Source organism: Polypterus senegalus, chromosome 18, assembly GCF_016835505.1.
Source record: "Polypterus senegalus isolate Bchr_013 chromosome 18, ASM1683550v1, whole genome shotgun sequence".
NCBI classification, from domain to species: Eukaryota; Metazoa; Chordata; class Cladistia; order Polypteriformes; family Polypteridae; genus Polypterus; species Polypterus senegalus.
The window spans coordinates 69,976,087-70,003,686 of NC_053171.1; the positions used below are offsets into that span (position 1 = coordinate 69,976,087).

Genomic DNA, 27,600 nt, shown 5'->3' on the forward strand with positions numbered 1-27,600 from the left:
ATGTAATCATATTCATGGTCATAGGTGAAGCACAGCTTGTGTCCCACAGGACATGGTGCAGAACAGGGAACTGGTGCAGACAATGTGCCACTTCATTGCACATTTCAGTTACTTGTGCACCCACATTCACAGTCACACAGGGCCAATTTAAAAGTTCCAGTTCATCTAAACTCTGATTTTTGTGAGCACAGGAGGAAAATGGAAGTACCCAGAAGACACAGGGAAACACAAGGACAACATCTTTACTCAGAAGGCACAGAATTTGTAAATCTACCTATTGTACCACAGTCCTACCCGTCACCACTTAATGACTGAAAATGGCTCTAATGTCTCAAAAGCTGGACTCATAAACACAACATTACACCAGTCATGTTCTTTACCAGTTACCTAAACAGTAGCCCTAAGCAGTTGCTCCAGTATATCAAGCACATGACCTTCTCTATATAAAGATATGATGCTAGAAGTATAGTGTAATATGGCCAACTAATGTGAAAAAAAATTACAAAATCATTCTCTCTGTATAGCAGCATCTACTGGTGCAAAACGTTCTTAAAATCAATAGGCTTTCAATATTTCACAATACTAATAGTAGTGCAATGTCTTAATTGGATCAAGTGAGTCATTTTGGAATTGTTGTGTCTGAAAATGTTCAGCTTGTATTCTAGGATCCCTAAAACATCCACTGAAAACTCGACATTTTAAACCCGTCACTTTACTTTCTCCATACTGCATGCCTATGGTTTATGCAGATAAAGTAACTAACACAGCTAGTTACTCCAGAGACCTGGACTAACAGTTTGGCAAAGGAAATAATAAACTGATTGAATGGATTTCCAAGCCAAGATGCACAATGTAGTGAAAACTTACCATGCTCAATTGCGTTCACACGTCGGTTGGTAATCTTTATTGCTTCATCAAGAGTCACAAAGGAAGTCTGAAAAATAACACAACACATGTCTCATTTATTCTCTCTATCAGCAGGAATCTGCTTCCAGACATCTAGGGATTTTAAAAATAAAAAACACTTTCCGAGTGCAAAGATACAATACTGTATATCCAGAACCAAGAATGAGATGTAAATTCCACATTTCTAATAGGCAATAAGGAACAATGGAAGCATGTTGTTCATTTATGTCACAAACTAAGCTGGCTATTTTTATTTAATAGTTAAAACAAAGAGAAGTCAGAAGTCAGATAGTATTATCACCTATTCTCACATTCAATTTCAATGAAAAAATTAGACATGTCAAAAATGAATCTAGAAATGAGACTAAAGGTGCAAGATGGTGGAAACACTATTAGTCTGTCTTCCCCCAAACATTTCTTATCTTTGGGATTATCCCACAACCAAAAAAGCACTGCACCTACCATTATAGGCCAAGAAAACATTTCATACGTCCATAAATCTGTTCCTTTGTAATTTTGACCAAAGTAAAGTGTTTGCCAAGCACCGTGGTAGTCATGTACCATTCACCTTCATCAACAACACTTTTCATAAAACAACGGAGAGTGTACACACTTCAAACTGGTTAGCTGCCTACCTGCAGTGAGGCCAGTTCCACTAGAAGCTCCACAGCTTTGGCATAGTTTCGTTTCAGTTTGGCCACCTGCTCTCCACCTCGAGCCAATCCAGTCAGCTCATAACCTGTTTGAAACAATACATTTGCTTACACTGTGGCCAGGAAAACAAGCTGCATTTTGTTTTTTTTTTAACTCTTCAAAATTTTATCTCAAATCAGAAAGGTGCCCTAGGTAGAAGCTTTATTATCAACCCAAAATATATGGATGAATATAATAATAAAGTATACCACAGTTATAATATACTGTACATACCGCTGTAGGACAAACTGGGTGTTGCCCTATTTTCCTAGGTTTTAGGGCCCCTCAAGAGAAGCAGAAAGCCAGCTGCTCATTCCCCAACCATATTCCATGTAAACATTTCACACTTTATTTTAGTTGCTCAAGTATTCTATCCAACATTCAATCAGCTTGCTTTATCAAATTCAATTGATTTACACCAGAGTGGTTAATCAAAGATAAACTGACATCTTTGTAACCTGGAATGACATTAATCTAAAGCTTGTACCTTAAAGGTGACCACTTCTTTACTCTGATGGGTCACACTCATACATGGATACTCAGACATTGTTCTGCCCCACATGCTGTTAGCTGTTATTTGTTGAGCTGTGCTCCCCCTTTGTCTTGTCATTTATTAACACACCTGTCAGTCACGTCCTACACTCACAGTGGTGTCATAAATGTCGATGAAACTCATGTAAAGCATGTAGGTGGCCTAATAATCATTTGAATACAATACGCCCCGTGTTTCATGTAGGCACCCCTTTATCTCTTGTTTCGGTCACGTCTGAAGCGTATCTTTAAGGTATATAAACCTCTGGGTCTGGTTAGTTGTAGTACACAGCATTTTGAACCTCTGTCTATGTGCTTCTTTTTGTCTTGATCCAACTGTGGAAATCACTTGCCTTGTAAGTGTTATTGTTTAATGTATACTGCCTGCTATGTATTGATTTGTAAATCATTATTTATTGTCTTTGGTTCTACACCTGTATGTTTCTTTTGTATATATTTCAGTTTACAACGAGCTACGTCCAGTAAAAGCCTTCCAGAAAGCTCACCCCTTGTCGTTTTTATGTGGATGTGTAGAGAGTTGTTTAAGCACGGACAGCGTGGAGTGAGGCAGAAAAGACATACTCCAGTAAATGGAAGTGGAATTTGATCCAGTCAGTAGAGGACGCAAATTCTTGTCAAAACTAATGAAACCTTTTAATTCTTGTTGGGGACTGAAAATATTCTTTGGAACCAGGAAGGTCACTAGCCCAGTTTGCACTTGAAACTTTTTCTCACCTTAGAAATGGACACACTGGAATCCCTCTTAAACAACCCTACTTCAGAAGGGAGAACCTATAGAAAAAGTTCTGCTTCCAAGAAGTGAATCTTAGCACATAAACTCTTGTGGCAGAAAGTCATATTTTTTCCTATGAAGGTGAAAAGGATACAACAAAGAACTTGATTTTCAAAGTGACCTGAGGAAGACAGTGTTGCATGAGACACATGGATAAAGATCCATTTGGCAAATATAATGAGTGGACTCCACTGTAAGCAAAGATATTTCACTTCAGCCTGGAGCAACACCAATGATTCCACACACAATACTGTAAAAGTCCTTCTGCGTGCCTAGATGAACTAACTAGGAAATAGCCAGCTAAACACCAGCTTGCAAATGTTTAATTGTTCTTGTATAATAATATGATTATTGGTCAGTCATTGTTCTACCTTCTGTAATGACTACTGTTTTATTTTATGTTTGGTGGTAGTAATGTCTGCGGTGGGTTGGCACCCTGCCCAGGATTGGTTCCTGCTTTGTGCCCTGTGTTGGCTGGGATTGGCTCCAGCAGACCCCTGTGACCCTGTATTCGGATTCAGCGGGTTAGAAAATGGATGGATGGATGGATGGTAGTAATGTGTGGGACTTATGTTTTGAACTGGTCCAGTGATACTGGGAAAGTAGTTTGCTCCAACTCACTTTTTCTTTGCATGGGAAGCAAGTTAGAAGACACATGGTGTATAGAGACATCATCTTTATGATCTCTCATATTGTATCCCCAGACATAAATGGTTTTTCACTCCTGTTCATTTATGTCTTTTGGAAAGTTTATTAAACAAGTAATGGAACTCATTTCCAGACTTGTGAATAGAGTTTACCTTACTGAACAGTACTGTCAGCTTCTATTTTTTTAAAACCTTTTAAAAAATTTCAAGTCAAAGTTTGAGTTTAACCCTGTGATTTACAGCTGGGGCAAGCCAACAGCTACTGTACCTTACGTTAAATTCCAACAGTGAAAGGTTTAAGGAATGAGCTAGAGAACCTTTAAATGATTTAAGAGCAGCCACTTCTGAGTCGTATGTATGCCTCATCCTTTTATATTGGCACATACAAGAAATTACCTTATTTCTATAATCCTTGTATCTATCAATAAATTATATTATTTCTTAAAATGAATGCACTTAATTAGTTAATTGCTGGGAACCCCCATTTAAAAAGGGAAAGGAAATGACAATAATGTAGGTACCCTAACATCATGTCTAATAAATGACTGCTGTTGTCACCAGTCACAAAGCTGATACTGAATTAAACAATTAACTAATAACACTCAATCAATTCAACGTACTCATAATAAAAATCTCTCAAACCTGCTTAATCCAGTTCATAGTCACAGGGCCCAGAACTATTCCAGGAGCATCAAATGCAGAGAGCCCTAGACAGATGATTAATGCATTGCAGGACCAATCTGGAATCTTAACTTAACAAACAAGTATTTTAGGGTGTGGGAGAAAAGTGCATTCTGACAAAGGGAAAAATGTAAAACTTCCATACAGCCAGTGACAAGGATTTGAACCCAGGAGACTACGCGTGTGCGTGTGTGTGTGTGTGTGCGCGTGTGTGTGTGTGTAAGTCAGCAACACTAACCACTGTGGTACCTCTGTTTGGGACTGAAAGGTTTATTGAGTTTCAACAAGATTGTCTGTTGTCAAAACAAGAAAACTGAACCAGTGTTCCAAGTAGAAAACATAGGTTGTGTGTTTCATGTAATGTCCTTTTGGATGGCATTCACCATATCAGGCTGTATATGAAACTACTACTGGTTTACATTACAGCACACCAAATACAGTAAACTGTGAACAAAGAGACCACAAAACATGTGGAACTTACTGTCTGTGCCTTCATGGTAGTGTTCAAACACAGGAAGAGTGACACCTGCAAAACAAAATGTGATTGAAAACACGGAATAAGACTTTGTTGATTTTTAAATAGCTGGGGTTTATAGAATGCCTCTTGTCTATGGTATTAAAAAATCAATTGCCTTCAGTTTTTGCCCCTATGCACTGCTTCCTCATCAATTACCCCATTTATCTTCAGCACAGGCCATTTTACTGTATTAACTTATTGATGAATTTTTCAGAGTTATATTCCCATTGCCAAATTTCTGTAGAAAGTGCCTGAAATATCAAACAATGCAAGACTTACAGTTAGGTCCATAAATATTTGGACAGAGACAACTTTTTTCTAATTTTGGTTCTGTACATTACCACAATGAATTTTAAATGAAACAACTCAGATGCAGTTGAAGTGCAGACTTTTAGCTTTAATTCAGTGGGTTGAACAAAAAGATTGCAATAAAAATATGAGGCAACTAAAGCATTTTTTAACACAATCCCTTCATTTCAGGGGCTCAAAAGTAATTGGACAATTGACTCAAAGGCTATTTAATGGGCAGGTGTGGGCAGGTCCGTCGTTAAGTCTTTATCAATTAAGCAGATAAAAGGCCTGGAGTTGATTTGAGGTGTGGTGCTTGCATGTGGAAGATTTTGCTGTGAACAGATAACATGCGGTCAAAGAAGCTCTCCATGCAGGTGTAAGAAGCCATCATTAAGCTGCGAAAACAGAAAAAACCCATCGGAGAAATTGCTACAATATTACGAGTGGCAAAATCTACAGTTTGGTACATCCTGAGAAAGAAAGCAAGCACTGGTGAACTCAGCAATGCAAAAAGACCTGGGGCCTCATGTATAAACGGTGCGTACGCACAGAAATGTTGGGTAAGAACTTTTCCACGTTAAAATCGAGATGTATAAAACCTACACTTGGCGTAAAGCCACACACTTTTCTACGGTACCTCATACCTTGTCGTACGCAAGTTCTCCGCTCGGTTTTGCAAACTGGCGGCACCCAGCGTCAAAGCAGTGCTACTGTTCCTGTGTGATTACTCCTTATTTTCCTGACGCGACTTTATAAATACACTGAAACTAGCCATATATTGTTTATTAGTGTAATGCATCTGATTGTAATTAACTTGTAACAATATAATGGTCCAGGGAACAGCCATAGTATTCCAAATACCATAACTGCTTTAGCGTTGTTACTCTTACTGCACCTTCTTCTTCTTTCAGCAGCTCCCATTATAGGAGTTGCCACAGCGGATCATCTTTTTCCATATTACTCTCACTGCACCACTCAGAGTATTTATATCACTGTATCTGAGTGTGAATCACAGCAGCAGCTGATCAGAAAGAGGTTTATCGGTATACAGCTTCAAGAACACGCTGCCTCAGCCACGGCAAAACGTTTCAAAGCTTTTCCTGTACGGACCTCGCGGTTCAGAAATAGTTTCATCACAAGAACTTTAAACGCACTCGATCAAGTGCTCCTTGTAGAACTGTTTGTACTTATAAGTACAATTACCTCACTGTAAACTTGCACTACAGTTATAATATTACAGAAGTAGCGCCACTTTATAAAGCGTGTATTTACATATGATGACAATACCATTTTTAAGATGAAATGCAGCAAAATATGTTTATTATATTTTACAGATAAAACTTTAACTTCATTTAAATAATCTAAATTCTTCAATGGTACTGGCGTGAAGGATAGAATAATTAAACATGTACTACTTCAATGTTCCTTTAACGTTTTGAAGAACTGACGCTCTAAGCTTACAGATGGTTTAACGTCTATTACAGAGCTGATTGTGTGGCGATCCACCATGCATAAGATAACATATTGACATTGGACTTTTTCTATTGGACATAGAGCCGCCCCCGAGTACTGCTGCAATAAATAATTTCATCAAAGGTCGCACACAATCACTGCGCCGTGAAACTCATGTTTAATAATGTGCTTTAACTCCTATCATTATAAAAATGATATCACGTATACATCTCAGTATTTTAGTTATTCAGAGAGCTGTAATATCACAAATGTAATGAATTCTGTGTCCAGTTGGAGGAAGAGAGCTGGTTTAAGAAGTAAGTAGTGATTCACACACATAGGCACATAGAAGATCAAATACAAAACAAAACATTTAACGTGCTATACTTTAATTACGATGTGATTTGAGAAACTGGTTAATTAAACGATTTTAAGATGAAGTTTATGATGTTCTACTTTAATGACAAAATAAACTACGTGATTAAAGTGGAAATGTCGAGATTGAGGTTGACATTTCGTGCTTTTTCCCCACTGTGTGCCTTTTTTTCTCTGTACCCTAATAAGCTTTCATATGACACTCAGACAGTGGGCTACGACTCGCCTTTTCACGGTGACTTTGATATGTGACATCCTTTTTATTTGCGGCACTGTGCGATTTTGTGAACGTGAGCTTTCAACATGCTATGTCACTCGATCAACTTCCTTTTGTTGATTATACCATGGTTTATTTGAACAAATAGTATGTTTTTCCTTTGCTTCCACTTGGTATTCGCTGAAATTCTTATATTTTCCCCCGTGCTTTTCCCATTTTTTTTTTCACAGAAGGCTGAGCTTAAGGGCGATTTATATTGATTTGCATATTCAAAGAGGCGTAATTCTGGGAGGAGTTGGGGCGTTACATAAAGCGCATGCACGAGCGTTAGTTTTCACGCTGACCGGGATTTATGTAGCGGAAGAATGTGGAAGTTAGATGCGCACAGATTCCTGCATCTGGATTTTTCTGTGCGTAAGCACATTTCGCTTTTGTGCTTACGCCATGTTATAGTGCGAGTTCTACGCACGGCGTTATACATGAGGCCCCTGGACATCCACTAAAAACAGTGATGGATGATCGCAGAATCATTTCAATGGTGAAGAGAAACCCCTTCACAACAGTCAACCAAGTGAACAACACTCTCCGGGTGTAGGCGTATCGATATCCAAGTCTACCATAAAGAGAAGACTGCATGAAAGTAAATACAGAGGGTGCACTGCAAGATTCAAGCCACTAATAAGCCTCAAGAATAGAAAGGCTAGATTGGACTTTGCTAAAGAACATCTAAAAAGCCAGCACAGTTCTGGAAAAACATTCTTTGGACAGATGAAACCAAGATCAACCTCTACCAGAATGATGGCAAGAAAAGTATGGAGAAGGCGTGGAACAGCTCATTATCCAAAGCATACCACATCATCTGTAAAACACGTTGGAGGCAGTGTGATTGCTTGGGCGTGCATGGCTGCCAGTGGCACTGGGACGCTAGTGTTTATTGATGATGTGACACAGGACAGAAGCAGCCAAATGAATTCTGAGATGTTCAGAGACATACTGTCTGCTCAAATCCAGCTAAATGCAGTCAAATTGATTTGGCGGCGTTTCATAATACAGATGGACAATGACCCAAAACATACAGCCAAAGCAACCCAGGAGTTTATTAAAGCAAAGAAGTGGAAAATTCTGAATGGTCAAGTCAGTCACCTGATCTCAACCTAATTGAGCATGCATTTCACTTGTTGAAGACTAAACTTCGGACAGAAAGGCCGACAAACAAACAGCAACTGAAGGCCGCTGCAGTAAAGGCCTGGCAGAGCATTAAAAAGGAGGAAACCCAGCATCTGGTGATGTCCATGAGTTCAAGACTTCAGGCTGTCATTGCCAGCAAAGGGTTTTCAACCAAGTATTAGAAATGAACATTTTATTTCCAGTTATTTAATTTGTCCAATTACTTTTGAGCCCCTGAAATAAAGGGATTGTGTTAAAAAATGCTTTAGTTGCCTCACATTTTTATGCAATCTTTTTGTTCACCCCACTGAATTAAAGCTGAAAGTCAGCACTTCAACTGCATCGGAGTTGTTTCATTTAAAATTCACTGTGTTAATGTACAGAACCAAAATTAGAAAAAGTTGTCTCTGTCCAAATATTTATGGACCTAACTGTATACTGTTTTCATAATGCCAACTGAAAGGAAGCAAAATTTGTTATATCCAGGACAAGTAACATTTTCTGTAAACTTCAATATTTAATGAAGTAAACCATTTTACATGTAATATATGCTACTTCATCAATGGTTAAATAATTAATTTTAATCATACCAGGCTACAGAGACTAGGCCACCCTATCCTTAGTGACATTTTCCAGCTCATCCCAGGTCAGTTGTGAGATATAATCCCACCAGTATGTAATGAGTCTTCTCTTAGTGAATCACAAATGTTTGTTTAAGTAAGCGTCAATTATTTCTGTATGAATAATGTAAAAACTATAAATATTTTGGTTGTCTTGACAGCTAGTCTTATATCCTGGCTTTATTTTGAGAGTTTACTATCTGAAAACACAACATTTCTTTTTCCTAACCCATTGCTTTTTAAATCCGCTGAAGTGTTCAGGATCATCGTCATACTGGAGGCCCTCGTTTTCAGTTCAGTTCATTTCAGTTTCAGAATGTTTTGGTATTATTCTGAATGCATGGTTTCTTAAGTGATGGTGATTTGGGAGTAGACAAGCAGCATGAAATCATGACACTTGAGGTTGAGACACCAGCCCATTGCACACTCAAGCCTTTGGGATGTGGAAGAAAAATCTAAAAAAACCTCCAGACTTCAGAGAAAAACATTGACTGGATAGGACAGTTGAACCCTAAAAATTAATAAGCCTAACTAATCTGTCCAAAAGAGGCTTATGTCAATGTTAAACTGTTTGATCCAATCTCCAGAGCCCAGGGTAATGTTACCTGCAACGTTGTCCTTCTTGGCTCTAACTTTCACTTGTGCTCGGTTTACATTCTGAATCACAGTGGTACTGGATGAAAAAAACAAAATGGAAACATAAAAATTAATTATATATACATAACAGATCCTGAAGCTAACCGAATGATAAAATACAATAGCTATAATTCTCTATTCTTGAACAGCCTCTTGAACTATATTTCTTAACTGTTTTAAGAATATATCAAATTGTGATTTTCTGACTTACTGAGTTTATCAAATGCAAGAAGCAAATACAACCATCTTGAGACTGGAATGTATGCTGAATGCTGGTAAAAATATCTCACAAAAAACACAGGAAAAATAGTTATAAACTAAGGAACTGCAGCTTAGAATGGGAATTGGATTGCTAGAATGTGGGGACATTAACTGAGCTACACCTACACCCACCAATTTATATTCAGACTGATTTAAATTTTCCTAAATTGTAAAATTCCAAAGGCCCACCTAAAATCTCCGGCAGCAAACTTTGCTTCAGCCAGAGAAAAAGCAGCCTCTCTCATTACTTCACCCATCAAAGTCTTTGTCTGTAAAAGAAAAAAATGGCAAAAAATGAAAAACACATATTTCATAGAATTTTTAGGTCTTCATGTATTAGTGGAGTGATCTACTGCTTTAACTATTTATGAATGCAATAAGAAGTGAACTTTTATTGGCTGAGTAGATTACAATATGCCTGAAGACAGGGCCGATCCTCCTTGAAAAACTTCTATATTGTAATGAATTCACTTAGCCAGTAAAAGGTGTCATTTTGCATCATTTCTCATCAAGTCTTCATGAAAAGAAGTGGCGCCAACATGACATTCTGACACCTTAATAAGAAACCTAGCAAGTCCCAGACAGGGTGAAACCTGAGGGGAAGGAATGGCTCTAGTCTGAAGTAACGACAGTATTTATTCTCTGAGATTGTACCTCTGGAAGCATACATTATGGATTTGAAGAATAAGGTCACAAGAATGATCACAATGAAAAGTAGCACTGTCTCCGAACTGCAGACAGATGATTTATGAAAATGTGACTTTTACCACTTACCTCAATAATTTTCTTTAGAATCTGCCTGAACCGCATTGTAAGGGCATCAGCTTTCTTCTTCAAAAGGTTACGGCCGGTTTGAGCTCCTTTAAGCCGTGCTTTCATAATGGTCTGTGCCCTTTAGAAGAGTCAAAAAACAAAATGAAACCTTACTTTGCAATCTGACAAACTAAAGAAATCCTTCTATATAAATGCGGTCGGGATTGTCCTTCCGTCCCGTGAGTGCTACGCAGGCGCGGAGTTTCACACACGCCCTGTCCATTTTGCAATGACGATGGGATTTGTAGTTTCGTTTTTCCAGGTAACAGATGATTTTCTACACCAGACTGTGCGATATCTTCTTCTTCTTTTTTCTTATCTCTTACTATATAAAAGCAGTCGGGATTGTCCTTCCGTCCCGTGAGTGGAAAGCGTAGCGGTATTCCGCTTATCACAGACTTACTACTTGCAGCTTGCGGTACGAAGCGACATGATGTGAGCAGAGTTCTGGTGCTCCCATCATTCCCTTGCTTTTGTGAGCGATGCGCTGGAAAAATAGACAAAATTATGTCTCTGGAAATAATTAACGTTGATGGAGTACAAATGCCTCACTGCGTAGTAAATATCAGGGGTTCAAAAGGCGACCTCAATATAGAAAAAAAGTTTAAATTTCATCACAAAAATAACAGAAACTACGAGTATTAAAGTAATACCGCTAAAATGCAATACAGTATAACCAAATTAATGAGTTTATATAAAATATCAAATTGATCTACATATTGAATTGCCTTAAGAAGTGGTCAACTTAAAAGTCGGTCGCCTTAAAAGGCGGGTCAGCCTAGTTGTATATAATCAGTGATTAGATCGACTTCTTATTACAAAAAACTGGTTTGAAACATGACCTGCCGCTGTTACTTGAAAACCTCACTTATGTGGGAGAAGATATCAGCTTCTGCTTCATTCAATTAAAAACAGAAATATAAATTTCAATAATTAATATCTGAAATTTAAAGAATTTACTATTTTACCATAAAAGTGCTTGGATAATATCATATGGTGTGATCTCTGGCAATTTCCTCCCCTATTATTTATAACTCGTAACGACGCACTGCATGATAACGTGCAATGAATACACTTGACTTGATCATTCCTAGTTTTCATCCACTTTCGCTGTACGTTTAGCATTCGTTTGCTCAGAGGTTCCTGAGCAGCTCTTCTTTTTTCCACCATAGCAGCCCACTTCTTCTCTTCTTTCGTCTGCATCTTTTTGCGTAAAAACTGATTAAGTCAGTGTTTGTGTTGCAATTACTTACGTTTTCCTTAATTTTTCACTTAAGCTGGAACTTAACTTTTCAATGTACCTCAAGCATGATTTAAGATATGAAGAGGTAGGGGAAGTGATAGTGAAGGTGGTAGAGATGAGAACGGCAAACGTCACCCTGAAAGCGGATAGTAGACGTCACGTAGTATATGTGTACCAAATTTAAGGTCAATAGTTCAAATGGTTTGTAAGCTACGGGTAATTCTAAATCCTGGACAGACAAACGAACAGCCACGGTAGTGTATTATATATGAGGATGAGGTATGATAAGACACGGTGCTTTCAGTCACTGCCCTGCAAGAAATAACCTTGTCCTTTATTTAAATCATACAGCTATAACGATGTCCATAGCACATCCCGGCAAAGAGAAAAGTAAGTCAAGAAACAAGTTACTGTATTCACAAAGCAAAGGAACCAAAAGGATTTAGTGAATAACAAGGCAAAGAAAAAGTTAAATTAAAGCAAAGCTAAAAAAGGGAAATTAAGGAAAATTCCTTAGGATGCAATGAGAAAATTCATTGTTAAGAATAGCTGGGGTCTATGCTAAAACATTTATTGAACCAAAAAAAAAAAAACTAAACTCATTAGTTTACCAAAACAAACACCCCATAAAAGATTTTAAATAACTAATGCACCGTAAACTTTGTTTTAGAATGTAGAACGTTGTAAGGAAAAAAAATTCCAAGTTTGGTGGGCTCAGAATTAGGTCACTGCTTTTTGCAGATGATGTTGTCCTGTTTGCTTCATCAGGCCGTGATCTTCAGCTCTCTCTGAATCGGTTCATAGCTGAGTGTGAAGTGGCTGGGATGGGAATCAGCACCTCCAAATCCGAGAACATGGCTCTCAGCCAGAAAAGGGTGGAGTGCCCTCTCAGGGATGGGGGAGAGATTCTGCCCCAAGTGGAGGAGTTCAAGTATCTCGGGGTCTTGTTCACGAGTGAGGGAAGAATGAAGCGTGAGATCGACAGGCGGATCGGTGCGGCGTCCGCAGTGATGCGGGCTCTGCATCGGTCTGTCGTGGTGAAAAAGGTGCTGAGCCGTAAGGCAAAGCTCTCAATTTACCAGTCGATCTACGTTCCTACCCTCACCTATGGTCATGAGCTATGGGTAGTGACCGAAAGAACGAGATCGCGAATACAAGTGGCTGAAATGAGTTTCCTCTGCAGTGTGTCTGGGCTTTCCCTTAAAGATAGGGTGAGAAGCTCAGTCATCCGGGAGGGGCTCATCCCTGGTGAGGTGTTCCGGGCACGTCCAGCTGGGAGTAGACCCCGGGGAAGACCCAGGACACGCTGGAGGGTCTATGTCTCCCAGCTGACCTGGGAACGCCTCGGGATTCCCCCGGAAGAGCTAGAAGAAGTGGCTGGGAAGAGGGAAGTCTGAGCATCTCTACTCAAGCTGCTGCCCTCGCGACCCGACCTCAGATAAGCAGAAGAGGATGGATGGATGGATGGATGAAAACTACACTTCACAACAAGAACGTAAACAGGGTCAAAAATCCAGAAAACCAAAATGAAAGCCAAATAATCTACTGTATATAGCTAGCAAGAATAGAAAAAGAGCAAAAACGTTCTGCACTCAGTGTCAGTTAATGCAACTCTGCCAAACGCAGGTCTTTAAAAGCCTTTACTTTCTACAGTTTGGCCTGCTTACAGCACCTGATCAAGTGATTCACCCCACAACTTAATTACATAATTAAACGTCAAAATGCCAATACAAAACAGTACACAAAGACACATTATTAAATGTAAACTAGAATTGAACATTTGAAAGTTAAAAAAATATATACAAAATAAAAAATGCAATATTTACAACCCTACTTGTTGGTTTAAAAGTATGCACTTGGATACGTGGATGTTCTAGGGAGATTAAAACCTGGCAAGTTACAACTTAACTATTCTTTAACTTTGAAACTTTGATTCAGGCTGCCATAGCTAAAACCCTTTGCTGATTTTTTTTGGCATCTAAAAAGGGAAGAGGTTACTACCACTTCCTCTTATACAGCCAGTGTTTCCATCTGTTACCATATTATCATATGTTCCCTTGTGAAGATGGCAGATCACGATGGCTATTTTTTCAATGTTTTATATGACCAACTGCCTTTTTAATCCACATGAATGGGCTTGCTGTAGAACGCTGCTCAGTAGACTTTCCATTCACAATAAAATAATATACTTATAGCGTCAATATTAAAATACATTTCTAGCAATGTAAAGCACCAGGAGTGCAGAGCAAGTATTGATGGTTGGATTCTTCACATTTCTTAGGTGATCCTGCAGGGGGACTCCCACCTACAACAAATCACCTAAGAAATTTAAACATCAGGGAGTGCGATAAGCAAACATTTGAAGAATTCACAATACAAAAGCAAAGGCTATGCTGATTTGGTCTTTGGTGAGCAGAATGGAAAACCTGCCTGCCCTACATAAATCTCTGGAGACCACAACCATTGAAGTGGAAGTGAAGTTAACCACCCCCAAAAGAACACGTGGATAAGTCAGATCGAAGTACAACTGCAAAACCAGTGACTCACAGTGATGAAAGCAAGACAAGTGGCTATAGACGGAAAGGCCTGAACAGCAGCAGTACAAGATGCCAGACGCCCAGTGGCACCCACAGCAAAGTACTGTTCCCATGGCCAACCACATCCAGATGATTGCTAAGGGGGAAAGTAGAAGTTTAGTTGTTTCTAACAGTTTACTTAACAATTTGGTGCTTCTATACTGTGTGTGCTTATCATACAAAACACATATATAGTGAAGTATGTGATTGGAGTTCTTGAGTTCCAGCTTTAATATAAAGGAAAAACGCACAGAGTACAAATTTATCTTCAAAGACATCTAAGCAAGAATTCTACTGCTCTAACATACATTCATTCCTTTTCAAAAGCACCATTTGATGCCTGGGTTGCCTGCAGCTTTGGCATCTCTTGTACCCAGACATCGACAGAGATGACCAGCATGGTTACAGAAATGGTGACATATAAACAAACAATGTTGGTGCATCAAAGCGCTTTGTGCAGTTTTAGTCAACAGTGTCCATAAATAAATAGGGTGCAGTGCCAGTTTTCCTATAAATAAATTATTAATCCAATAACAACCACTGCATCTGTTAAGAAAAAAAAAGCTATTAATAAATAAGTTCCTTAAATTAAGTTAAAAACAAACAATTCCCCTTGGGATTAATAAAGTATCTATCTATCTATCTATCAATCAATAGTTACAGTGCATCCGGAAAGTATTCACAGCACATCACTTTTTCCACATTTTGTTATGTTACAACCTTATTCCAAAATTTATTAAATTAATTTTTTTCCTCAGAATTCTACACACACACACAACACATCCTTGAGATGTTTCTGCAGCATAATTGGAGTCCACCTGTGGTAAATTCAGTTGATTGGACATGATTTGGAAAGGCACACACCTGTCTATAGAAGGTCCCACAGTTCATAGTTCATGTCAGAGCACAAACCAAGCATGAAGTCAAAGGAATTGTCTGTAGACCTCTGAGACAGGATTTTCTCGAGGCACAAATCTGGGGAAGGTTACAGAAAAATTTCTGCTGCTTTGAAGGTCCCAATAAGCACAGTGGCCTCCATCATCCGTAAGTGGAAGAAAATCGAAACCACCAGGACTCTTCCTAGAGCTGGCTGGCCATCTAAACTGAGCGATTGGGGGGAGGTGACCAAGAACCCGATGGTCACTCTGTCAGAGCTCCAGAAGTCCTCTGTGGAGAGAGGAGAACCTTCCAGAAGGACAACCATCTCTGCAGCAATCCACCAATCAGGGCTGTATGGTAGAGTGGCCAGTCGATTACTCCTTAGTAAAAGGCACACGGCAGCCCGCCTGGAGTTTGCCAAAAGGCACCTGAAGGACTCTCAGACCATCAGAAACAAAATTCTCTGGTCTGATGAGACAAAGATTGAACTCTTTGGTGTGAATGCCAGGTGTCACGTTTGGAAGAAACCAGGCATCACTTATCACCAGGCCAATACCATCCCTACAGTGTAGCATGGTGTTGGCAGCATCAGCATGTTTTTCAGTGGCAGGAACTGGGAGATTAGTCAGGATAAAGGGAAAGATGACTGCAGCAATGTACAGAGACATCCTGGATGAAAACCTGCTCCAGAGCGCTCTTGACCTCAGACTGGGGTGAGGTTCATCTTTCAGCAGGACAACGACCCTAAGCACACAGCCGACGCTTCCCATCCAACCTGATGGAGCTTGAGAGGTGCTGCAAAGAGGAATGGGCAAAACTGGCCAAGGATAGGTGTGCCAAGCTTGTGGCATCATATTCAAAAAGACTTGAGGCTGTAATTGCTGCCAAAGGTGCATCGACAAAGTATTGAGCAAAGGCTGTGAATACTTATGTACATGCGATTTCTCAGTTTTTTTATTTTTAATAAATTTGCAAAAACCTCAAGTAAACATTTTTCACAATGTCATTATGAGGTGTTGTGTGTAGAATTGTGAGGAAAAAATGAATTTAATCCATTTTGGAATAAGGCTGTAACATACCAAAATGTGGAAAAAGTGATGTGCTGTGAATACTTTCCGGATGCACTGTATAGTCAGAAATCAGGCTTCCTTTCATTCCCTTTCTCTCTGAATCCAGTGCATCTTCCCTGTTCACCCGTCGATCTTCTTAGCCAGGCTGAGATGCCAGCAGCTGTGGTCCCCTCTCTGGCTCTCATCCCAGACATCTCAGTCGGTCACTGTTGGGATGCTGATCTTGATCCAGCAGGACCCACTGAGCACTCAATGGCTCCTGGTCCTATCGATTTTTCAGCAGAGCATACCTGCCACTAGAAGGCCATTCCCCTTGCTCCCTCAATGGACCACTGACCCTTTTTTTTCCCCCCATCATGCAGGCTCAGTCTCCCAATTCTTTACTTTCTTGTCTCTTTCTGTTCTTTCCTAATCACTCCTTACCTCTTGTCTGTCCTGCTCAGACTCCTCCCTCTATACCTTTGTGTGCGTAGGTGCTTTGTTTAATGGCCCACAGAGTGCCAATGAGAAACAGCTGAGCTGATCACACCTGCAAGCTAACAAGAAATCGCCAAAATTCCAAAATTAACATCCCATGGTTGCACAGCTTCACAACAGCACACACCCCATTACCCATAAGCCTGAGCTGCACTGTTTTTCGTTCTAAAATCCATCACTACGGTCGACGCCTAACACACAGCACCACACACGCAGGTTGTTACTAGACTATGTAACATTTTAAGGCAAGGTAAGTGATGATTATGGCTGATGATTATATATGCAAGAGAAACACCTCTGGGAATACTCTGGCTTACAATTAAGTGCATCAAAATGAATGGGTTTGATAAACCTAAAAAGAAAAAAAACACAAAAGTGTTAAAATACATTTAGGGTTCCATGGTAGTGTGCAAGTTTTTAAATATAAAATGGGCTCTCAGGTTTGGGGGGTGTAGATGTGCATGGTAGCACAGCCAAGTGGCCATGGGGTGTTAATGTGGAGACTGACTGAACAAGCATGCAGATGCAGACGGACACAGCTCAGATGGTTTCCTCATCGTAATTAAGGTGTCTATGCAGTCCTGAGTATAAAATAAGCCTTAGTAGGAAGATCGAGAGAGAGAGAATGAGAAAGAAAGGAATAAAAAAAACAAAACAAACAAAAAAAAAAAAAACAAGATTCAGGAATGTGGCGCAGCTGATGCTGTAGTATGGAGACAAGCAGATGGGAAATGGCCCCAGAAAGAGCAAGTAGAAGGTGTCTACAGGGCAAAAGGAGCAGGAGAGACCAACTGCTCCGAGTGACTCCTGCTGAAAGACGATGGGAGAAGGGAACATTTCCATGCTTAACGCCTAGGGATGGCGGCTAGAACTCGAGTCAGACTGAAGAATGGGCATGTTTGTCAGCGGACATCTTCCCTTGCTGAAGAAACATACAAGGGTGAACAGAGGAGACTTTGGTTTTAGATTGATGCACCAAGGCTTGCAATTTATTTATTTTTAATATATATCCCGAGTATGGTTTTAACCTTTGATTTTAAACTACTGAATTAGTTATTTATGGCATTTTTAATCCCCACAAAAAGACAAATTTTATTGAGATTTATTTATGGAATACGAGCATGGAAAAGGTGCTATATAGAAAAAATCCATCCATCCATTATCCAACCCGCTATATCCTAACTACAGGGTTATTGGGGTCTGCTGCAGCCAATCCCAGCCAACACAGGGCACAAGGCAGGAAACAAACCCTGGGCAGGGTGCCAGCCCACCGCAGTATAGATAAAATGTACTCTAAAAATGTATGTAAAAAGTATTATTATATTACTAGTCAACCCGTAAAATGATAAAAACTAGCCAATCCGCTAGTACCATACGCCGCATAATCAGGCCGTTTTTTTATGATTTTTAAGCACAGGGAGAAAATTAACATTTGAAAAATCGGTAATGTAATAAATCAGCAAGAAAAGCAACATTGTAACAAAGCACGGAATGAACCAACACACAATCGTCCGTGACTGAAAACTGGCGGACCGCAATCGCGCCTTCTCTTGCCAGACGGAGGGATGCGAGTGCACTGCGCTCAGGCGCGGAGTGTGGAACGGCAGGAGAGGAGAAGGACATCCATTTAGCTCCCTCCGTCATGCTAGTCTCCTGAATTCTTGTTCAGTATGTACTGCCCGCTCATGTGCCCACCTCCAACTCGTCACTTGAGTCGTTGGCTGCTTTTCTATATATAATCCACCAAGACACCTGACCACAGTAGTAGCGAGGTGGGAGGGGGGTGTGCACAAAGGGTAGGGACGCAACCAGTGGGAGCGTATGAGTCGCACTTAGTGGGAATTCCACGGTTTGCAGCCCGAATGGGGTTCAATGGCTTACCCACTCCTCTCTGTGCCGGGTAGACACACGCTCAATCTCATGCATAATTATTTATTGAATGCTAAACACTTCTGGAAAGACACAGTTGTCTAAAACAGGTTGGTGTGAGAATACAACAGTAAGTGAATGAAAAGATGGAACTCTGGAGATAGCAAAATACAACACAATAGTGAACCCGCGGCATAACAAACGCCACATAATTATTTATTGATGGTTGAACACTTCTGGAAAAACACAGTTGTCTAAAAAGGGTGGGTTTGAGGATACAACAGAAAGTGAATGAAAAGATGGAACTCTGGAGAGAGCAACATATAATTGTCTGTGAGTGAAGAAGACGCATGTTTGTCGCGGATGCGAATTGCTGTATGTAGCGTGTAAAACAGTTTGCTATGGTGCACGCTGTCGTGCGTCGTAACCGAAAACTCGGTTTTTAAAGACTGCTCACTTCATTGTGTTTTAACCTCGGTTGTAAAGGATTGTTTTAAGGATGCCATGGGATACCCCTCGCGAACTGTTTTACACGCTGCATATGGCGACTCACCTCCGCGAGAAACATGCCTCTATGAACGGTCAAGGTGGCTCGGAGGTACATGAGGCCTCTACGACAGACAAATGTAAATGACGCAGTTCTTTCTGTGTCATCGTGCCCGAGTTGGTGGGTGTGGCTCTGCGAGTTGTCGTCGTATCCAATGGTCTTGGAGTTGGTGGGCGTGGCTCCTCCCTGCGTGCGCCATAGGTATCTTTCTTGTCGGCGGCTTAGTGAATCCACGCCCCTTTCCATGGGTGTCATGCCTTTGTGAATTATATATATAGATTATTATTATTATTATGAAAGAAACTGCACTTTGTTTTTGGCACTGCTGGAAATGTCTCATAAAAGAACAAACCACTTAGCACCATCTCTTGCTTTGTGTTTGTGTTCTCATTGCCTAGTCCATCTTTGGTTTATGTCTATTGATGTCCCGGGTTCATTAAAGAGTATGCCAGCTGTGAACAACCCATTCATTACAGAGGTTTAATTATAAAGAGGACACAAACATAGGGGCATCAAATTTAAACAAAATCCTGTGGCACCACTATGTCTAGCACAGGTGGGGTGCCTTCCATATTTAAACATCACAGAAGAAGAAGACAAAAAAGAAACTTTAATGGCTCTTCATCTCACTTTCTATATGTGCCAACTTTTCTTCCCTGTCAGTAAATCATATCCAGACTCAAATGGTTCCAGGAAAAAGCACCCTGGATAGTCTTTCGAGTCACTTCAGGACTTAATATTTGTAATCTTTAATTTTGTTTAATTGTTTGAACCTACTTATTTGCATTGCGTATAACCCATTTCATTTTTTTGTCTACAGCAACAACACCTGCTGCTGAACATATAAGCATTACACATGACATGCTCACATCAGCAGCAAACTCAGGAAGGCATCCAAACTCTAAATTCTCAAGGGAAAGACCTAGAAAAAAGGGCTTGCTTGTTGTTACCAAGAAAACAAAACGTTTGTACAATTTGTTTGGTTTCAAATTAAAAATTTTAGATTATGCCTTGAATAAAAGTTTTATATTTACCCACATTACAACTTTCATCTGTCTCCTGTCAATCCTCCTGAAATTCCCTTTCAACACATGGTTCTCTCTGCCGTTATAATAATTTATAAGTCCATTTGGGCTGATTTGCCCCTTTCCAATACAAACTTAACGTCAGGGTTCTGGAGTTTGATCAATAAAGTCTTATTCTAAAGGGTATTCTAATGATAGTCATTCCCTCCCAGGCCATCTTTGAGGTCCTACACAAAGGGGCTGCTTTTGAGAGACTTGTTCTCATGTACTTAAAGATTCCAATAAAATAACAATGACGTCAGTGCAGTTTTAGGGCATAATATCAGTGCAGTTTTAGGACAGAAGTTATGATAAGTGGTTAGGCTTAAATGTGAAGAGTATCCACATTCGGCAAAAACTTTAGGCATAACGTAAGCAGTTCAGTTCAGCATGTACCTAGATAACTTCAATTTTTTTTTTTTCAAAATGCAAACATAGCCTTTAGAATTTAACATTTATTCTTATTTCATACTAGCTGATTACCCAGTGGCTTCGCTCACTGAGTGCAAGGGAAAAAAATAAAATGCAGTATATAAATTATTAAACAGTAAAACATTAACATGTAAGAAGTAAAGATACATTGAGCAGTACAGAAGTGCTTTAGAGTAAAGTACATTTTAAGGGTGCTATAACTCAACAGGTAAGTAGCACTAACAGCAGCTTTAATGTATTTGAATCATCTCTCGGTAGCAGATCCCTTGTGAAAGGCGCTACACGACTGATGTGGTATAGAAATGACATTTTCTATGCGGTCCTGCAAATTTCTGCCTGACAACCTTGCATTATGTGCCTGTGATTTAAGAGAAAATTATTCTGAGAAATGTGGACGCTGCCCTTCCGTGCTTAACGGGCAGAAGGCCCAAACAATTCCCAAGTCCAAAACTTAACATGAAAAGGTTGGTACATCTTCTTAGATGTAAACCCTCCATCTTCTTAAAAGAATTTATCACAAAAGAAACCTTGAATGTTGTGGGGTTTTAGTGACCTGACCTCACCTTAAGGGACAGTAAGTAGTCGTGAAGCACAATTTACAAAGAGAGTCGTGCTTCGATGGCGCTGATTACACTCATTAGCAAAGATTTCCACTGTCCCAGGAGCCGATGGGGCACTTGAAGTGTCACAAACAGTGCGAGAAGAGAGGACACCGCCTGAAACTGCGAAGCTCTCGACCCGGCAGAGAAGCCTGACATTCTGCACCTCAGAGCGTCCACTTTGTTCTCAAGACCCCTCGTCGCTGAAGGCGGTGTCATCTTCACATTGTTTACAGCTCGGCGCAGTTAAAAAGTAGAAAGACGCAAAGCTGTTTTCCTCATCTCTTCTACTATCAAGTACTGCCAATTTAAAAAAAGTTATAATGTGGCAGTTTCCGCGACAGTCACATGGACGAATAAATAAAACTTCTCTGTCAGAACGTGCCTGGCGGTAAACGGGTCAGCACTGGAGTCCAGAGAGGAGGGCAGGGAGAGGGTGACACGGGGCGCACTTCTATGGGATAGATCAGTGTATTTGTGTTTACTTCTTTTCAATATCAGTAAAGTAACTCTCACACAAATAATAACAATTCATAAAGACGATATAAAAATGGCATCAACAAACGAAGTGATTAGTTCCTGTATTACGTTCTGTGGTCATACGTTATTTCCATTTCAAACGGGAAAAGAATTTATATATATATATATATATATATATATATATATATATATATAGCTATCAAGTGATGTTGCTTGCTAATGATCTTACCTGTTCTCCCTTCTCTCCTCTGCTATTAGTGCTGTAATGCGGTGCAGTTGCTTTGTGACACACTATATGGAATCACAGTGGTTGTTTTCAGGCTTGAATCACATATTATGTAGTTCTTTTAATCTCTCTTTAAATACAAATGGAAAATGTCCTCATGAAAGAAAATACTTCTTTTACAGTATAATTTAAGAGAATTTCAGGCTTTAGCTATTTGCCTGTTCAGGGGTTTTGAGTTTGCTTTTGCCCAATCTGTTTCGGCTTGAGCAGAGACATTACATCACAGATGAGGTCAAAAAAACCAATGCAGTGCTTATACTGGGTTGGTTCACATTTTGGGCCTAATGCTACAAGATCCGTCTCAGTCTCCTTTTGAGCTTGTAGTGAAAATGCTGCATACTGTAAATGGACGGTCGTTTTGAAACTCACACCTCCATTGTTTTTCCCCCTGCAGCTTGGTTCCAGAATTGGTTACTGAAGAGGTTGCTGATTATCCTGAAATCACAAGGGTACGTGGATTCTCTACATCTTCTCTTTTACTTTAATAATCATAACTGCACTAGTTTCACATAAGTTGTCATCTGGTAGTACTAGAATTAATAAGTACAGTGACCTTCTTATTGCCTATCGAACCATCATGCAACAAGTTAAACTCTCTGGCTCCATGATAAACAAGAATGTTTATCAAAAATACATGGCAACAGAAGAATTATTTTCTCTGCTTACGGATTAACGCTGACCCTTTTTCTACTTTTCTGTAAACACAAAAGCTGCTTTTTGTATGTTTGATTTTTTTCTTGCAGCAACAGTTAATAATGTGTACAAATGCATATGTGAACGTAAGCCTGCAAGTCACAAAGTTTAAAGAAGGTGAGAATCCAGAACTGACTAGTTTTAGCCTCATCTGCCCATTTGTTACCCAGAAACGACGCAGAGTCAGGTGGAGATGTGTGTACAAAACAAAGTGAGCTGCAACAGAGCAGAGAGTCAGGTGAGGGAAACTAAAAAACAGACTTTGATTCAGTCATTTCCTTAACTGTAAACCAGGCTATACATAAGTATTAACTAATATGTGATCACTATTACTGTGAGCCTTATAATGGATGGAATTTGTAATTATTAAATTGTAAAAAATTATACCAAACATAGTTCTTCTTGGCTTTTCGGGACTGATGTAAAAGATATGATACGTTAATGGTGATACCGGCGCCATTAACCTTTACAATGGTGCAACATTACAGGATAAAACTTGCAAAATAAAGGAAGTAAAAACTAAAGTAACATGTCATCCCATCAATATGGGGAAGAATTCATCACAAGGAGAAAATTAAGTGGCACAGAGTGAGTATCTGTTACTGTCGGTGTGACGATGCAGTAGGGAAGATCAGAGTATTTAGCTGGAACTTCAATAACATGTCGGCAGATTTAGCCAGGGTTGAATAGTAAACGTATTCCACAGTGCAGCTTCTTAATAGATGGTTCTCTTCCACATACCAATCATGTGAAAGTACCCCAAGAAGAGCTGCCACTACATCCAGGGCTTCACCTGATGCTGCGGCTCCCTACAGAACTAAAATTGGTTTAAGCAGGTTCAAGCAGGTGATGTACAGACTTTTGCTTGTAGTCTTCAAGGTCACATGTGTGTGGGGCACCTTTCCTCACACATCTTTATCTCAATCTATTTAAATATTTGCAAATAGTACGTGACTAGTTAAGTGGAAATGGACATCGTTTTATTAAAAAGAAATCAGACAGCAAATTCCTGTTTAACAGTGTCACAGAAAACTAAATTCTGGCATACTTTACAAAAAAGAAGACATGTAATTCCTGTGTAGCTTAACATTTCTGATCTCTGCAGTGAGAGCACAACTCAGCTGCTAGACAATAAAATGGGCACTTCTCTTTACGGCAGGAACTCACTTTGATGAACCTTCATCCACGAGATTACCCGAAGACTAAAACTTTAAATCTTGTTATGTTGCACAACCCGCAATTAACATTGTGGCTTAACGGGCTTGTTCGGTTTTCAGTAAGGCATGGCATTTGATCCGAATCGCCCTTAAATTTAATTCTGCTTGTATTAAGATTAACCTCAGCATGCAAAGTGCTACATAAAAATAAAAAAAAAACAACTATAGGATGTGCTGTGGCGCAAAGTGCTAACCCTTCCATCAAAAACAGCATGATGAATTACAAATACAAGTGCAGACTAGTGTAGGATCCAAATTTTTGTTTAGTTGACAACAAACGAGGAGTATCGGTCACCTAGTCTACGTATCCACCCCGGAATACACAAATCACATGAGGAGTAGCTTCGGAGGATTTCAGCTAATTTCCTCTTTTTCAGACGTCAGCTGAATCACAAATTGGAAAAGAATAAGTACATTATCAACTCTCAACCTATCCAATACCTTCAAAATTCAAACAAATGAACTCTTAGATCGTCTGGTGCTATTCGCAGCACGATGTCAGCTGATAGTGAACAAGTCGAATACTGTGCTAATAACATCATGGAGTGGGTGGCGGGCAAAATAACGGGAAAACAGATTTGGTAATGAATGACGCCTTCGATCGAGATCCCTTTCATGACAGGCTTCAATCAGAAATAGAAATGGTTGCATTTTCCTGTTGTTTTTTTCTTGATACTCACATTCGAGACGGGAAGACCTCGATCCTATCTTTACCAGACATCTTCCTGGATTCAGCTGCAGATCCGAACCTACGGCGCTACTCTCCTTCTGCGTCTTTTTCTCTCTCACTGGCACCTTGCGTCCCGTCCTTTCAGCCGCCGTGGACCAGCCTTTCTCAGTGAAGTTACGAATCCGTAAATGTGGGTGTTTCAGCAGATTTCCACGTCCCTGACAAAACGTAACAAAAATGACAGTGCTTGGGGAAAAAGAAGCAAGCGCAAAATACTTCCTGGGGCAGGCAGTAAGGGGCGGGGAAGTGACCCATCGATGACCAATCAAAACTAGGGTGGGCGGGCTTTCCCGGCTTCTCTATATAGAGATTGGTCATAAACACGCCAATCTGACAATTGACATGCAATTAATTCACATGACCGTGAAATAAGTGGTATTGAATGAAATACTAATCGTCCTTCTCAGAAAGAAGCAGTTCGTAGCATATGGAGAAAGTTATTCTTTCAATATGGAACACGCATGTCAGTTTCTTGGAAGAATTGACTGTCCAAACCATGCGGTCAAAGCAATGACTACAGCTTTCGAAATGTAGTGCGGCGTTATTTGAGCAACATAATTTTGCTAAGAACGTTGATCGATTTTACTTTACAAGAAATGCCTGAAGAATGGAGAGACGACATCTTATTGGCAGGGCTATAAAGGACAAGACAACATATCGAGAGGTCGCGTTATGTTGAAGTATGAAGGTCAAAACGAAGTAATTTCTGAGACCGTAGGGTGGCGCTTCGGCAGTTGGGCATTTCTTAAATCAATCGGTTTATGAACTGAGGTTGGATTGCAGTTTCGAGCTTCGTAGTACTGTACTTGCAAACCTGTAGTATCTCAAAAACTGGAACTGTGATGCCGGAATGGTGTCCGTTGACGGTAATCTTTTCAGTTCAGGCCCGCGGGTGCTGACACTTTGTCTGGGACCTTTCATTTCTTATTTAACCGAAGACCTAGATCCGTCTTTTATCTCACTATTTAATCCTGTTCCGAGTTGCTGAAGCCAGTCCTATCCATTTTTAGCTGGAATACCACTCTGTTGCAGGGTGCTCTAGTACTCACATACCCTTGGCCCAGATTAGAATTGCTAAGCAACTGGGTCAATTCTTTCTGGTCTATGTTTATTTTCCACATTTCACAGAACAGCTTTAAGGGAAGCAGCTACTGTACTTAATGAATGCAATAATAGACTTGTGGTAGGAACAAACCTAGACAGAATGGCGTTGCTATTGCACACCAAGCCAGTTCATCTGCTAACTCAAATATTGAAGGAAGAAACAAGTACTGTATATGCACACCAGTCTTTAGTCCAAGGTTTGGTTTCAGCCCTGCATGTGATACTGATGGACTGCAGTTCGTTGAAATCAGGGATAAATTAGGTACAAAGTTATTGTGGGAACCACCATGTAGCCTATTTAAAATGTTATTATGGTGGTGTTCTCAGACTTAAATGCATAATATCTGTGATGCATTATTCCAACCTTCTGTTTAAAGTTTTATTATTATTAATCATTTGTCAGATCCTTTTATCCATGGGGAATAAAAAAAGTCATTTTTTTTTCTAAAATTGTATCTTACTTGTGTAATTTAAATTGGAAAAAAAACCTACCTTTGTCACTGGTATGGTGGATAGGTATATCCATGGATGTGCCTTCAGATTGACAGCCAGACCTTTTGGTGACCTGTGGCGCATATCTTTTTTTGATGTCCTACATCCCCACAGAAAAGCAGAGTGAAGGGGGTAGGAACCCCAAAAATAGGTATATGGCTTGAAGAACCAAAACAGCATAACAAAAGCCACGGAGTTCAGAACTTTTGCGTAGATCTTTTCTGCCTGAAAATTGGTCTTTCCCAGGGAGAGTTTGGAGGTTGGATATATAGGGTGGTCCAGATCTAATTATGCAATTTTCATTAGGCTATAACTTATTAAGTTTATTACATAGAAAATCACCCAGAAAATCCCGGACCATTAAGAAGTGTGCGAACTGACGACATGAAGAATCGTCTTCGTGCTGAACTTTAATCGTCCCCACATAAATCAAAGTCATCCAGACGATCTGGATCTGCATAATTAGATCTGGACCACCCTGTATATATAAGCGAAGGGCTTAGATACAGTTTGTATATTTACAGGTAGAAATCCGCAAAGGGAGAAAATGATTAATGTATCCTAAAACAGTTTTTTATTTCTGAGCTTTCGTTACCTACCAGGTGTTATCATTAGAGGAAAATGATTAGACATACAGGAATCAAATGCAATATATAGCAAATGACGAAGGGGTGGGGTAGGCGGGTGTAAGAGGGTTGGACTAGTAAGATGGGGATCAGAGGGTGTTGGTCTTAAAGTCGTTTAACTGGCATATGGTGCAAGTAAGATTTAGGGCAAATACGAAGGGTGCCAGGGAGCTAGCTGAATCGTGGCTATCAAATGAAAATGCCATTAACAAGCACATGAACCCAGCATTTGCACGCTTGAAAAGAAGAAAAACCAAATAATAAAAAGACTTTTTTTCTTCTAAAGTTTGGTTTTGCAGAGCTGAGGACTGTGTGACATATACAGTGCATCCGGAAAGTATTCCCAGCGCATCACTTTTCCACATTTTGTTATGTTACAGCCTTATTCCGAAATGGATTAAATTATTTTTTTTCCTCAGAATTCTACACACAACACCCTATAAAGACAACATGAAAAAAGTTTACTTGAGATTTTTGCAAATTTATTAAAAATAAAAAAAATTGAGAAAGCACATGTACATAAGTATTCACAGCCTTTGCCATGAAGCTCCAAATTGAGCTCAGGTGCATCCTGTTTCCTCTGATCATCCTTGAGATGTTTCTGCAGCTTAATTGA

At 39.8% G+C, this 27,600-nt stretch overlaps 1 protein-coding gene across 1 annotated transcript in view; it reads right to left on the bottom strand.

The window, feature by feature from the left end:
* atp6v1d (ATPase H+ transporting V1 subunit D) overlaps positions 1-24,999 on the bottom strand; it is a 34,744-nt gene extending 9,745 nt beyond the window's left edge. The window contains exons 1-7 of the mRNA XM_039741330.1: positions 24,713-24,999; positions 10,562-10,679; positions 9,977-10,056; positions 9,496-9,563; positions 4,733-4,777; positions 1,542-1,645; positions 868-934 (exon numbers count right to left, since the gene is read on the bottom strand). Of these exons, the coding sequence (XP_039597264.1) occupies positions 868-934; positions 1,542-1,645; positions 4,733-4,777; positions 9,496-9,563; positions 9,977-10,056; positions 10,562-10,679; positions 24,713-24,753 (523 nt within the window). The 5' untranslated portion in view covers positions 24,754-24,999. The remainder of the gene's footprint in view (positions 1-867; positions 935-1,541; positions 1,646-4,732; positions 4,778-9,495; positions 9,564-9,976; positions 10,057-10,561; positions 10,680-24,712) is intronic.
* Positions 25,000-27,600: the final 2,601 nt, after the last annotated feature.